Source organism: Trematomus bernacchii, unplaced genomic scaffold, assembly GCF_902827165.1.
Source record: "Trematomus bernacchii unplaced genomic scaffold, fTreBer1.1, whole genome shotgun sequence".
In the NCBI taxonomy this organism is placed as follows: Eukaryota; Metazoa; Chordata; class Actinopteri; order Perciformes; family Nototheniidae; genus Trematomus; species Trematomus bernacchii.
Genome location: NW_022988050.1, coordinates 3,947,323 through 3,962,966, shown reverse-complemented (window position 1 = coordinate 3,962,966; position 15,644 = coordinate 3,947,323). Strand labels below are relative to the sequence as shown.

Sequence of the window (15,644 nt, the reverse complement as noted above, 5' to 3'; positions counted from 1 at the left end):
TGAGCACCTCCCCGTCTCTCCACCAACTGGCTCAGGCGAGGATTTTCATCGAAAACATCCACCGCAGACTGCGTACCAGAGCCGGGGGGAAACGGTGCTACGACGAACGGAGAACCGACGCTATGGACCCAACAGCATGACAGCCGACTCCATGGCGTTTTTTAAAGTTGGTGTTTAGAGGCGTTAAAAGGATTCAACAGCAATGAATGCGGTATCACTTGTAAGATAGAGAGGGGCCAAAGTGGACTATCCCTCCCTCGGTAGATGCCTTCCGCCCGATGGAGGCTGACGGGACCTTTGCAGCGAGTTCGAGGCCCGGAGGGTCACCTGAGAAACACCTCGTTGCAGGACGCAATTAAGGACAAGACCGTGCACACCTGTCTGCGCTTTCGAGGACTTACTAGACAAGTTCTTAGTGAGCACAACAACAAAAGTTAGCTGCGGGAGGCGAACCCCCCCTGCACAAGATGACTATCATAGATATCACTTAGCGAGAGGTTACTCACCGCCTCAGGTAACACAGGACAGGTGAACAACGGTACTCTTTAAAACGGACTGCACACTTTTTAAAAGTCACACCAACTAATTTGACTGCGAGAATTCAGCAGGTTTTTTTTTAAGTTGTGTTTTTTACTCACCAAGAGTCAACCATGTCACTCAAAGACAATGCTTGTCGGAAATTTCAAGCCAACATTTTCAACAAAAGCAAATGCCAGAACTGCTTCAAGCCCAGAGAATCACATTTGCTGAACGACGAAGACTTAAATCAGGTGAACAAATAACATGTCATACTTGTAATTACTGTCTGTGTAAGCTATATTAATGATGCAGTGAAACCCTGTTTGTATCACTCCGTTTGATGTGCACATTTCAAATGGTTTGTCATGTGTCAATAGACCATGAAGTGCAAAGGTTAGATTAATTGGACATCATTAGTTTCCAGCCCAAGGGCGCATATTGACCTCAATTCATGCAGATATGGCTCCACCCAGCTCCATGCTTTCCACACAGTAGCTTCTATCAGCTGCTTATGTTGACTACTTTCAGTTACAATCATATCTCAGTTGTTGTTTTTATATTTCCCTCTTTAAAGTTCGTATAATGTCCAATCCTATGTGTATTATCCTAATTTCCAATGTCCAATGCTAGTTCAAAAATAATTGGAGACTATGAGGCTGACATAATCTTTGCACTATTAATCCAACATGAAGCTGTTCCAGTAATGCTTCCTATACTGGCATGCGTTGTTGACATTGGCAGGTTGTGAAAGTTGGCATCAGGGCAGTTGAACTCTGGCCTTTATTTGGGTTATTGCCTCTTGGTAAGCTGTTAACGGGACAGATCAAGAGTCCCCATTCTCCAGGCAGTTTGTGTGATGACACCCCTGATGCTTCTTAAATTGGCTTCAAGCCGACATAGTACTACATTTCCCGTAATTTCCTCCCTCATGACCAATGGTTCCTCTGTTGGGATGGAATTACTCTTGGGGGTATTTGTCCTCCTCAGTGGAATTTCTGACCCACTGTCTATCAACTTTATCCTTTGGTGACCGCACCCAGTGAAAGGTTATCATCAGCGGTCAGACACTGAAAACCCAGGATGTTTTAGCCAAGTTATTCATCATTTGTGTTCAGTGTCGATAAGATACTGAAGGCGTGTGCATTTTTCCTTTGCATATTTCCAGCATTAGTTTAGCCTCCCCACCAATACACCACTCAAAGCCCATTGCTTTTGGTGCAGTTTTACAGTCATTTATGATGTGGGGTAATAACACGTTGAAGGGCCATTTCCAAATGAACACACTCAAATGGCTCCGTTTAACCCACTGAAGCATTGAAGGGTTCAAAATGACCTAAATTCATCTTGTCTTTTCGCTCTTGGGAGGACTTTCCATTGGGCTTGCTGTCAGGTCACGTGAGGGGAGATGGGACACTTGGTCTCAGAGTTTCTACTTTGAAGAAGCTAGTGTCTCAGTATTTGTGTGAATCCCTTTGAACACTTACTGTTCTTTCTCCTAGTCCCATATCTAAGTATATTCGATGAGCTGCGATTCTTAGGGGTGCAAAGAAATATTGAGTTTTGTGATACTATATCAATCCCAGATTTCTAATAATTGGTCCAAATGCAAAGAAGTGAGAAGACAGTGGCCTATTTTGTGGTGTGTTCAAACCCCCATCTGCTAAATGCCAGTGATAGAGGACGTCCATCCATTTGACTATTCCACTCTGAGAAACGAAGAGGCGTAAATGGTTGTGTGTTCTATATATAAGGACACTTTTTCTAAAATTAGAGTTAACAAATACAATACATTCCCTTGCCTACAGTATTGCAATACATTGAATCGTTATCCCTGTATTGTGATATCACCTGATTTTTGAAAAATACACAGCCCTAGCAACTCCTATGCGTCACCTCTATGGTTGTCTTCCAAAAGTTGGATGTTGTTTCTCTTTCAAGTCTGCACACACTCTTGACTCACCAAGGTTACAGGTTGAGACTCCTGATTGAAATGTCCTGTTATGTCATTTTGTTTACAAAGTCATTGAGCTGAGAAATGTGCTGTGCCTCCTACAATCCAAGCGAAAGAGGATTTAATGGTGGATTATACTTGGCTTTACATGCATGGAGTTATGACTGTAATCAAAACCACTGATAGAACGACAGAGAGGTGCCAGGCGGCTGTAAATGTCAGAGCTTTTCCAAATTGATTTGTAGACTGTTGTTCCACAGACTTGGGCGTGCAGTTGGATTACGTAAGGTACTTAATTTGTTAAGCTCTTTAGGTGTAGGTGAGATTTGTGCATAAATATATTTAGTGGAATGATTGCCCCTGTAAACAAAACCCCTGCAGTGGTGTTGCAGGGATTTTGCTGGCTTTGTAAACAAATGCTGACTACTACAATGGCGAGTGTTCAAGAACGCCCCAGAACAATTTAAGAAAGACTGCCAGGCCAACTTGCATTTCTCAGTTTGAATTGCAAATCTGGAGCCACAAAAGCTCTCAGGCTCTGCTTCTCTCTCCTGTTTCTCCTCCACTGTTTTCCTTGCTAACTTCTGCCTCTTCGCTGCCCCCTCCACCCACCAGTCCACCCACTTAGAGGATCAGAGGGAAAATCATGTGTGTGTTAGCCTTTCCTTTTTTCTTTCTTCCCAGGGAAGCATGGCGCTCTGGAATAAAGCCAGCTGGAGAATGTAGCCTGCTCAAGAGAGCTAGTGACTAATACACACCTTCGTTGAACTAAAATCTCTGTGTGTGTGTGTAATCCTGTCTGATACTGGGCACAATATAAAGCCTCAACTATTATCCTCCAGTTTCAGCTACAAACAGTTCAAATGTGCACAATTAAACAGATAATCAATATGTTAAAGTGGCTGTTTTGGTGTTGTTTTAATGACTTTAATGTTTTTCTGTCGTCAGGCAAAACCTATATATGGAGGATGGTTGCTGCTGGCTCCAGAGGGAACGAATTTTGACAATCCGTTACACAGATCTCGGGTAAGTGGTGCCTTTGCTGGACTAGAAATTGATTATGGTTAGAAGGGAACATTTTTTGTTTCATCAGCTCTTTTTGACCTAATCATAATAAACATTTGGTGCTTCAGGAAAACAAAAGAGTATTCTTCAAAAGAAAAACAACCTTATTTGACCCAATGTCTATAGCTTTTGCTCGGTTCAGTACTTAGGATTTTGTGTTGTACATCTTTTAGTACAAAATGCCTGATATTCAGAATATTAAGGCTTCTCAAAAGGCAAGGGGGAAAAATGCAGTTTGCTCTCCAGCCCTTCTTTTAATTCTGTTATCCGTTTTGCTACTATTTTGACATCCAACAAACGGGAGGTCTGGTTATTGTGGCTCCTGTAGCTGTCTCAGCAGCTTCCTGTGGGAGGCTCGTCCCCCCTATCAGAAGAATCCACACTATCCAGCAATAATGAGCCTTATATTGACTTTATTTCATGAATCCTTGGCCCCCCCCAAACATCATGTAATGGGAGACGTGCTCTGTTGCACCGCTTCCTTTATCAGCTCCCAGATTATACTGTGGTGGTGCATCCCAAAGAGGAGTAGTGGGAATGTGGGGGAGGAGAAGGAAGGAGAAGTCCCAGTTCTCACAGCCACACTGATGGCTTCCATATGGGGTTTTGGGAAAAGCACCTCTGGACCCTTCCACTCAACTACTGTCAACAGGCTGCTGCTGCTTTGACATACCACTGATGTGTTCTGCCTATTCTTACAATCAGCTTTTCCCCGCTGTGTATAATTGGTGGCCTGTTGTGCTGAGGTGAGCAGGCTGGACCATGTTTTGACTGACCAACAAACAAATAACAGAGGGAAAAGAGCTGACGTGTTGGCTGAGTCATGTTTTAGGAGCACAGTTTGTGGGCCTGTGGTTGTAAATGTCTATCAAAAACACAGTGTGACGCATATCTATCACGCTTTTACTGGAAATGGCTGCAGTGACCCTTTTAACATCCCTTGTGGCGCGTATCAGCCGCCCTATTGAGACCTTCAGATGCCTTTTAGGTTGCAAAACACTTCTTAATATTTCATGGATTAGCCTCAGTTGGAATCGGATCCAGGGATATTTAATACTGAGATAAAACGGTGAGTTAGGATAAGTGGGGAGCAGTGGAGGGATCATCAAGCCAAAGAAGGAGAGGAGATCAATAAAAACGTATCATTGGCACGAATATCAGCAGAATTGTATCCAAGAAATAAAATGACTCCTTATTTGGTAAATTTGAGTTTACACAATATAACAGGCTTCACCTCAGTAAGATTGGTTCCATTAAATGTGTTTTGGGCAAACACAGATACTGATACTGGTCGGATAATAGTTCAATGTTGTTTGCATTAACACCATCCTGTAAGACAGATTCAATCCGCTGAGACATTACAGTAAAACTAAACGGGGCTTTTACTTACTGTATTCATTGTCTTGTATTTCCTCATACATTTTTAAAGAAAAATGCATCTTGAATTCCAGAAAGCCTGAAAAGCATGTGATGTGGTGAATGCTGAATGTGTGCCAAGAACTTGGATGCCACTGCATAGCAACTCTTTCCCAAAGGCTCGCCCGCACTTATGTATTTACTGTTTGTGTGAGCACCAGTATAGCGGCCAAGTCTTTATACCCTGAGGAGTACAGTATATAACATTAGCATTCAAGAACTTCATTGGAACATTTACAGATTAATTTACTAATCCAATTAATAACACCTGGCTTTATAAATATCTGTCCATTCTTGTAACACTGTTTGTCAAACTTTCCTGGCTAGCATTATCTGATGTATAATAAGTAACAGCTTTCCAGTAAAACACAGTGCTAAATGTTTGCACATTTCCACAGTGCTTTGTTATTGATGTAATTGGATGTGGCTTGCTGTTATGATATCTGTGATGTGATCATGTGAGTAATTCTAGCATTTATTTTTTTGTGTAATGCAGAAATGGCAGCGGAGGTTCTTCATCCTTTACGAGCATGGCTTACTGCGCTACGCTCTGGACGAAATGGTAAGTGAACCCTGACAGCTCCTGAGTTTGGTTTGCTTTGAAACAATTTTCATTTTAAAATGACTGAAATTTGAATAATGGCCTGCTATTACATACTAGCTGTTGGCTTGGTCTAGTAAATGATGGCTATGATGGCTTGAGTGGTCAAATCATCATCAATTACCGTGCATCTACACCGCCTTAAATGGCACATTGGCACAACTACAGTTTTTACCAATTATACTTGTAATTATTCCCAATGTCAGCACAATATCTATCAATTTTTTTCATGTGATAAGGACATGGGAAGTGTTGAGTTTGCTTGATTTACCAGCCTAAAATATCAACATAATTTGACGGAAAAATAAGAACGGATCATAAAAAACTTGGCAGCTCATTTAATTAATAAATACATCTGCATCTCAAAAAGGAGCTGGCTCTCTTTGCAGTTGAGTTAAATAAACAGGCCAAGATTATAATTGATCATTTACAGTAGTTTTCCCTTTTGCTTGATTCACTACATAAAATATCTCTAGACAGTTAAGTAGCTCGTAGTAATTAATTCATTTTGACTGGAGTAGAACATCTGATTTCACGCTTGTACGTTTCTGTTCATAAACAGAGTTTGCTCTAAGTGAAAGCGTTTTTCATGATATACTTTAAACACTGGAATTGTTTGATAGTTTTGGTTAAAGTGTAGTTATTTTGTCACTAAGCATGTGGTGTTTTTCTGAGGAATACCTGGAGCATGTGATGGTCTCACCAGGCGATGGCCACACCGTTAACACCAGCGCTTTCTCTCATACAAAAGAGAATTTTGTGAATGTGTTCAACTTTAAGCCAACTAGCACAGCGGTGTCAAAAGGAATGAAGTGACACCATATGGTGTTGATAATAAAAGTCATGTGCTGAGCTTTTTGTGTTTGTTTAGTTTTAGCTTATTGTGTAAGAGCCCCGTGCTATACTTCCTGTTCTTAAAGAAAAACTGGAAAATCCACTTGATGTCAGGAACACGGATGTCTTTAGTGAACATTAATGCAGTCTGATATATATCAATAGTTATATATGTAAACTGACTGACTGTTCTTATAGGTTTAAACACTAGGCTATATAGTTTGTCGGTTCTATATGTACTGCAGCATATAGGCACGCTGGATATTGATTGACCCGCTCCATTTTTTGTTCTATATGTGGATGGTGCTTTATAATGAGCTGAAAGCAGGAGTAGTGGATGCAGCACTTGCTTTTTTTTTTTTTTTTACTCTTTCATACTGTATGTGGCATTCTCTGGCAGAGGAGAGAGATGCTGGGAGGGTTTATGTAATAAAAGCAGCAGGAGATAGGCTGCCGTGTAGATTGTATTCATTACTCAACCTTCAGGGTCATTACACCCTCCTAAAGTAATCTGAATGGCAAGGTTAGTATTTGCACAGTGCATCCAATGGTGTGTTTTCCTATCTGAAGATATTATTGAACGTAACAAGCTAAAATACTGTTCTGGCCTGAATTTCGGCTTCAAACTGAATGCACTGGGGAATAATGACAGCAGAAGAAGCATGGGTGATGGGTTGTTTACTGAGGGGGACAAAGGAAAGTGGCGGATGTCCTCCTTCCATTCATCTCGCTCCCTCCATGTCACTCTTCATCTTTTCATCCCCGCTCTGAATGCAGGATCAAAAGGAGACGGGGGTTGCAAGGGTCTAGAGCTGGAAATATCAAGTGACACTAAATATAGAAGCTCTCTTGTCAAACCAAACGCATTAGAATAATTGTTTAGTGTTGAATACAGCATGCACAAAGTTGGCTAATGGGCATACGTATCCGGCACTCGTTTTCCACGGACAAAGAGGTAAACTGAATTTAATTGGTATGGTTAGTAACTGCGAGTGGCATTATGGGTTTTTATAAACTCTATACCTTTATTGAAGGACTTTAAACCTAATGACGTAAAATACTTTGCTGCAGAAACGTAGTATGAAGCTATTATTGATATTATTAAAGGTAGGGTAGGTAAGTTTGAGAAACCAGCTCGAGATCGCTAGAATTTGAAAATACACAACCGGAGAAAATCTGCCACTTCCTTACAGAGCCCCTCCTCCAACACACACGAAAGCGCACATGACCAATGAGGGCACGAGATAAGTTTGTGCCCCGATGGAAGGCTGACAGGCAGGTAGGCCATCCAGTTATTTTAGCCGGGCCGGCTAAAATGATTGGTCGTACTTTTTACAGTACCACGGCTTCCACAGATGACATTTTTTTATGGATTTTTTGTCAAAGCACTTAAGATATTCATTGCTATCGGGATGTTAAGAGCATTCCATGGAATATAACAAATTCCTCGAGATACAAAGTGTATCTCGAGCCGGTTTCTCAAACTTACCTACCCTACCTTTAACACTGGAGCACTTTGAGTGTGTGACTCTTTTTATTTTATTTTATATGAACATTTGAAACCCTTTTTTGCAGCATTGATGTGCAATTGTCCATTCTGGATGATGGCTATGGTTTAGAAATGTGATACCCAGCTATGTAGTATGCATACAGTTAATTTGTTAAATGCCATTTAATGCTTCAGATTGTTAAAATCAACATACAATACAATAACAGAGACCAACTTTAAGATCGGTTTAAATGGTGTATTATGAATGACATTAGGTCAAATCTAAACACTGCCAGCTTTCACCAGTATAACATCGCTCCAGACCACATCAGAGCCTCCATCTGAGAGCACTAGTTGGGGTTGTAGATGAGGAGGTGCCCCTCTGTTTTCCTCCCAGCCCAGTTTTATGACTCTTGTGTCTTGGCTGTAACCAAACCCAGATGCACTGCGGTCCCAACCTGCAGGATGTGGCACGACTCTGGGGGAAAGGAATGGGTTAGCAGAGGCCTGGGAGAGATCATAGTTCCTACAGCCATCGATTTAGGGTTGCCCACCTAAGGGGAACACCCAACACGATGCACCACTGCCATCATTTCATCCTAAAGCAGCTATGACTTTGAAGAGCCGTTATGTGCAAGAGACAAGTGGTGGAGAAAACGTAGCTTCAGTAAGAGCAAGATTGTGAGAAAATGTCTTCTGAGAGGAAGCATGTAGACGGTGAATAGCTGTAAATGTTGGCCTGCAATGAACATGTGCAGCCATGCAAGGCTAATGTTTTAGTACAGCTTTCATAGCTCATTCTTGGCATACAGTAGGCTTCCAAAGAAGGGAGTTAAAGTTTGTTGTGACCAAGATAATTCACTAACTTTGAATAAGAAATGACATAACTCTACTCCCAAAGTCTGCTGTCAAACAGGGTCTAGTATCTGCTGAATGTACAAGCTAGATTCTCCCAGAGAAAACCCAACGCAGTTATTTAAAGGGAGCGTTGTCAAGGCAACAGGTTTTGTCCCTTTTGTCCAGCAACCATTGACCATGGCATGTGTGACATGGGTCTGGGTTATTCTCTGTTTTGTGGAGGGCTCTGGCTGTCTCTGTCCTGACTGTAGGGATACAGGACAGAACGCTCTGGAATGAGAGCACGAGTGTGTGGGCTGAGGTTTTCTCCAGGCTCAGTCTTATGGTGAGCAAGCCTTTCTACAGTAGCTGTAGGAAATAAAATAATCAGACACAGCATTGAAACCAATGTGCAAGGATGGATCAGACGGAGTTTGTGCTGAGCTGCACATGTTTCAGTGTGTGTGTGACTAAATGCACCTGGGAATGACGGTGCTTGACTGCAGAGGCCGTGTCATGAACAGGTGTTGCAGGGTTTGAGAAACCCTCAGACTAAGCACTGTTGAGAGAAATTGGACTCATGTACTAATTTAGAGGCAAGGAAAAGACAGATATACAACCTGAACAGAGGCCACCTTAACACGACGGTGAGAATAAGCTGTTTTAAGTGATGGTGATGTAAGAAACACACATACACACAAAAAATCCATTATCACGTCGTGGTGAGGGCAGCTATGTGGGTGTAAAGAACTATCCGGCTCCACTTTAATGACATGAGTGCGAGTTAAAACGATCCAACACCCACACTCTAATAAGTGCTTTGCTATGTGGTCAGAAATACACCACACAACACCTAGCTCCCATTGACCTTGTGTTGACCTAATTGTAGCCTTTTCATACTGACACACACACACCAGACGCACACACCTCATCATATGATCTCGGCTGAAATATTTTTCTTTGCTATGTCTCAAGATCTGTTTATTTTGCAATGAAACTCTGTTATTATTGTTGACAGTGCATTGTGTTACACATTTCCTCATTATTTGGAGGCCATAGGAAAGAAAGTGCATTTTGTTGTTCACATTCTTGTCAATTAATGCATTTTAGTCCAGATAGTAGAAGCAGAGTATACCTGCAAATAAAATGAGGCTACCTATTGAGTTGCACTGCACAAAAGACCCATTCAGAGAACCTTGAATTGCACTTTGCCTTTAGACTGCATTGAGTGCAGTTGACTGCCTGCACCACAGCCATATTCCTTGTAAAAAGGAGAACATGATGTTCTCATGACGTCTTAGCTGTTAAGTCCTTTTCATTTCATCTTAGCTCAATTAATTTCCTGTGTTTACTGGAATTGAAGTAGTGGACCCAGTAGCACTGTCCAAGAACTGCGAGTTTTGAGAAACTTTCCTTCATTTCCAACACATTTGTGCATTCTTTTAACTTGAGGCACACCATTCTGCTGCCTCTCTCCTGAATCTTCCAGACATGAGCATATACAACCCAATGAGCAATGTTGGCATGTCAGGCTTGTAAGACAGTTTTCATGCTGAAACATGCATAAACTCTCTGCCTTCTCAGTGAACAAAATGAAATTCAGGACTATTTTTAACTGATTTTGAGTAGCTTTTCTCTTGTGTTGGTTTGAAAATGAGGGGAGCTTTCTAGGGAATGGATGAGTGGGCAGGGCCTCTTTGCTGTGTTGTTGCCTTCAGGCTCTCTATGCAGGGAATAAGTGGAGGCTGACCACCCCACCCCATCAAATTAGGGATACTTATAGGGGAGCTCCAAGTCTTGTACTCGCAGCAAGCCATGGGAAACGGAGTGGAGAGGGAAGTATAGACTGCTTGGAGTACACACACTTGTGTTACAGTTCATGAAGGAAAGATCATGAAGTTCAAGAGCGAAAGAAGCCGCTGATTTAGAGGGTAAATAACAAATGAGAAGTCAGTCAAAGCTTGTGTTGATAAGACTGTGTAAATCCTCCATATTGGATTATTGTGCGTTGTTTACTAAGTGTGGGTCCAGGGTGAGGCGTATGTTGGTTTTGCAGAGATATGGTGCGTGAGAGTCTTCTTTAACCCCTGCCCTTCCTTCCCCATGGTTCTAGTAGGAACTGATCTGCTGGAATGTAAACAGCCATGGATTACAGTGGGGTCACTGTTCCCATTGCACAAAGCCACAAAACCATGGGAACAGCCATTCATACAGCTTGTAATCATCAGGGTCTACAACACTGTAACTGCCACTCAACCCAACGTCCCAAAGCTGTAGTCCAGTTAACTATATTTATAAAAGAACATTCTCATGTTTTTGTTTTCATGTACAGAAATAGGGAATTGTTGTGGATTCTTGTTGCTGTTTTATCCCAGGAAATCCCAAGCTACTGGCTGGGGAGGCTGACCGCAAAGAGTCTGCAACACGCAAGCCATTATCCTCTCCAGTTTTGAGCAGCCACTGTGCAGGTAGCACATCCAACTAGTATAGGAGTCGAAAGTGCATTGACAATTACGGGAAACCTCACCAGCTTTCCCACCCACAAACACTGTTGTTTTGAAACAAAAGTCTTGTAAATGTTATGGTTGAGCAAACCAAACCACGTCTAATTGACTGATTGTAATTCCCTAACTTCATTATTATTAGAACACAAACATTAAACTGGGGGAGTTTGCAAGACTGTGACTACCGGGTTTCAGTCTAAACCAACTCCAGGCCTCCAAACGATTTGTCCGTCACAAGGACTGCTGTGCATAGGGAATTGGGAATAAAATACAATTAAAATCCCCGATTTTGATGATTCTTGACAGTTCTCTGAGCTGATCCAATAATACACAAGGCCACCTCATGCGGACAAGATCCTGTGTGAACAGATCATTTCATGGAAACAAAAATACTGTACCACACCCACTGCTTTCCTGTTTAAAATAGATACTTTTATCAGGAAACAGGCACTTTTATGTGGAAGTGTCATCCTCGTAAGTGTCATCAGAGAACACAGTGGCTTATCATTTGAAGCCTTGCAACTTAAGACAGGACTATATTTAGCTTTTTTCCCTACATGTCCATGCAACTTGGCTAGGTTTTGTCTACCCAAACAAAGCAACATGTATTTCAGCCTCAGTCTTCCTGTCAGATCCAAGCCTCGTAGTCCACTTTACTCTCACTTTGATCTCATGACAGTTGATCAACTTGACAAGGCAAACAACAAACTACAAGAGAGCCACCTAAAGCATTTGGTAGTCTATGAAAGGATTGATTATCTTAAGCAGAGATTTGAATTCATCAGCTCACATTGATTGCTTATCAAGGGCTTTGCTGACCCAAAATACATCTCCACTTCCCAACTAAGTGCTATGCTTTCTGAAGAGACATGAGTCAACCAAAACCAGGAAAGTCTGGTTAAGATAAATACAAAAAAAAAAGGTCTGACAGACATTGGGCTAAGTTGTATTTTCACTTGATCAATGACCATTCTGGCCCTCTGTTGGCCTTTTGGTTTGACTTTCCAGTGTTGTCTTATCTGTGCTCTTTAGTCTTTGCCTCGGCTTTAGTCACTACATCATTCCGGATGCGGCAAAGATAACAATCTTATCTCCAATTTTTCACTCTTTGAACTACTTCAACTTCTTAAGTCAGACGTACAGTAACCCTGTCTGGCTCAGGACCAAATCTACTCTAGAAACATTAAACTCCTGTGTTTGGCCTGGATGTCAAATGCTGTTCTACTGTATATGGCAACACTTTAGTCACTTTTATTGTCTTTTTCTTTAAAAGTGACTTATTGTTAATAGTGTACAGACACACACAAAGCATTACCCAAACATGTCCCCAAACAACCTGCTTGGAGACCCAACTTAAAGGTGGGGTAGGTAATTTTGGAGAAACCAGCTCAAGTGCGCTAGAATTTGAAAATATACAACCGGAAAAAATCTGTCACTTCCTTACAGAGCCCCTCCTCCAACACACACGAACGCGCACATGACCAATGAGGGCACGAGATAAGTTTGTGCACAGATGGAAGGCTGACAGGCAGGTAGGCCATCCAGTTATTTTAGCCGGGCCGGCTAAAATGATTGGTCGTGCTTTTTACAGTAGCCTACTACGGCTTCCACAGATGAATTTTTTTAATGTATTTATTGTCGAAGCACTTCATATATTCATTGCTATCGGGATGTTAAGAGCATTCCATGGAATATAACAAAAAGTGTTTCTGAAATAAATTACATACCCCACCTTTAATTGTGTTATTTTTCAAATGTTCACAACACTCAAGGATTACATGTGAAAGACAGGGAGACATTTTCAAGCTTTCCAACTGACCTCCCCCTTACCCATTGCCTTTGTGTATGTGTGCTTTAGCCAAAAAGCCCTAATGAGGCTATAAATAGTGGCTTTGAATTACTGATTCAATTGAAATTATAGTTCAACAGCATTGTTCTCGAGCTTGCTCCTTCAAACAAACAGAAAAAGGGGCTAAGCTGTACCTCTTTGATTGAATGAGCAGGAAGTGCTCCTATTGAAACGGGGCTGAATTCATTGACATGTATTGACCTGGAAACACATAGACAAATTGGTGCAAGTCACACCACATCAATAAGTACGCCTTTATCTTCTCTTACCAACACATTTAAACTTGTGCACAACAATGAACCACATTTTGGTGCTTTATTTGTAACTCTTTACTTAAGATTTAATTATAAAGTTCTACCTATATGTTAGACTTCAACTCATGGAGGCTGTGGAGACAGTCCTCGTGTTCAACCCTGTGGTCTAATATTATATTGGTGTTCACCGTTGCATGAGCCTGTGGACAGGATCATTTAACACAGGGCACTAGGTCTATCAGCACCTCTAGAGAAATAGTACTGCTCCTTGCAAATGGTTTCTCATAAGGTATCCATTTTCTGTTTTTGTGGGTTGATGGCAAACTCTCTTTAAAAATGTTCTTGGAGAATCTGATTGCCTTGTTTATCTGAGCCAATTATTTGATGGCGGTCCAATGTTGCACCATGGTGAGAATTGCTTAAAATACTCTTTTATTAAGGATGTCTTTTAACCATCCTTTCCTTTGTACCCTCCTTCATTTTCGTATTCTTGTTTTAATGATTTCCAGCCATTCATTATCCAGAGAAAGGCTGGTTCCAGGAGGCTTTGGCTAAATCGGTGTCCACTCTCACTTCCATGGCCCCACTTTTACTTTCCCATTACTCATTTCAATTCACTTTCCCTTCCCTTTACCTCCTCACTTTATCCTATTATGCCACTCTCTCACATCTCTGTCTTTCATTCCAGCTCTCCGTGGCCAATAAATCATTTGTGTTGTAGAGAGCAGCCAGCAGTATTGTGTAACTTCTCTCCCTCCAAACCCTCCCTTGTCTATAAAACCAAACATGGCCGGACTGACTGCTCGCTCAGTTTGTTCTCAACACTAGACCCAGGGCAAGAGGTTAGCCAGCTCTGAGACGAGCACTAATAAAACAGTGGGGTAGGGGTCTGCATGTGCGTCAGTAGGGGTGTAGAGACAATGGGACTTATCAAAGTAAAAATACTGCTGTTGTGAATTACCAGACACACATTACTGTAGCCCACAAGGTTATTGTGGTCAAATTTGTAAAATCACAATTTCAACTTCGCAATTTATACTTGCAAGCAAAAACATGTGTGATTTTAAACTTGTAGGGACGTGTTTAGGTTGTGGGGACTGATGTCAGAGATGATATTTGCATCCCTGCAGCATTAAGTCTTAGTTGGACAAAGGGAAGGTGTAACCTAGAAAGACACTCTGGGCTGCAGGAGTGAGTCCTAAAACGTGGAAGTGAGTTAACATTTTAGCACTTTCATGCAATTTACACCTCAAAAGTCCTAAAAATAGTGTTTGTTTTTTAAGTTTGTCTGTAAAAGTATCCTTCACATTTGTTTCCCACCTTTTTTCTGCTTTTATCCTCAATCAAATAAAGAAATCCCATTTGAAGTAACCAGTAGTATGCTAACGTTTATGCTCGAATAGAGCCTCATTAGACTGTTGCCTTACGACAGCCTGCAGAAGCCACAGCTGCAGTCGACTGTCTTTCCGATCTGCAACAGGTGCAGGTGTATTGGATGACCTTTCACCTTTCACCTCAGCTTGGTGACCTGCCAATCCAACCACCTGTTAAGGTTGGGGCTTTGCTGCCAAGCTATTTATAGCAAGAAAGAAAGTGGGCTCTTGGAGATAGGCCGGGTGATGTTTCTTGTGAATACAATAAACACGGATGTAACATATATGTCATGGTAGACAAATGTTGATAGAGATATTTGATATCCTGCCAAAATAACTCCCAGTAGAAAATTCCCAGGCCTTGTTTCGTTGGTAGGTCTTGCTTGTGAAATCCACACAACCTGCATCACAAAATGTTGGCTTGTTGTTAATTGTTGTTGGGTGAGCCTCTCGCTCTTTAATAAACCACTCCAGCTTCCCCGGGACTGGACAGAAATTACCATTTCAAGCAGCCCTGGCCTGCCTCCAGACTCGGCACCTAATCAGCTTAGTGATCTCTCCTCTGTGCTTTCCTTCTGCTTTAAAGAGAGAGCAACAAAAACAGCCCCCCCTATGAAAAACTAAACAAAACTGCAGGTCTTAGAAACTACTACCTTCTGAGTAAAGGAACAAATGCTGAAACATTGATATTTTATGCAATTTTTAAATAAAGCACTACCAAAAAAAGACTTTTAAAGAAAAAAGATCAATAGGAAAGACAAGCTATTTGTCTGTCTATATTCAGTATATTATTGTGTATAGCTATTGGCTAATCCTTTGATATATTGGAGAACCTTATTATCTATATCATCTAAAATAAAACTTTTTTTTTGTCTTGTTTAATTATTGTTTGGTTAAACATTTTCTGGTTTAACTTTACATTTTTCAATAACTTACAGTATTATATTTGGAA

At 41.3% G+C, this 15,644-nt stretch overlaps 1 protein-coding gene across 8 annotated transcripts in view; it reads left to right on the top strand.

Moving 5' to 3' along the window:
- Window positions 1–15,644, top strand: part of si:ch73-103b11.2 (myosin phosphatase Rho-interacting protein) — a 48,875-nt gene continuing 33,231 nt past the window's right edge. For 2 of the 8 annotated variants that reach the window (XM_034118931.1, XM_034118928.1), the window contains exons 1-3: window positions 1–770; window positions 3,419–3,496; window positions 5,448–5,513. In XM_034118931.1, the coding sequence (XP_033974822.1) occupies window positions 651–770; window positions 3,419–3,496; window positions 5,448–5,513 (264 nt within the window). In that variant the 5' untranslated portion in view covers window positions 1–650. The remainder of the gene's footprint in view (window positions 771–3,418; window positions 3,497–5,447; window positions 5,514–15,644) is intronic. The other 6 variants (XM_034118930.1, XM_034118929.1, XR_004555032.1 and 3 more) reach the window with 4 other exon arrangements.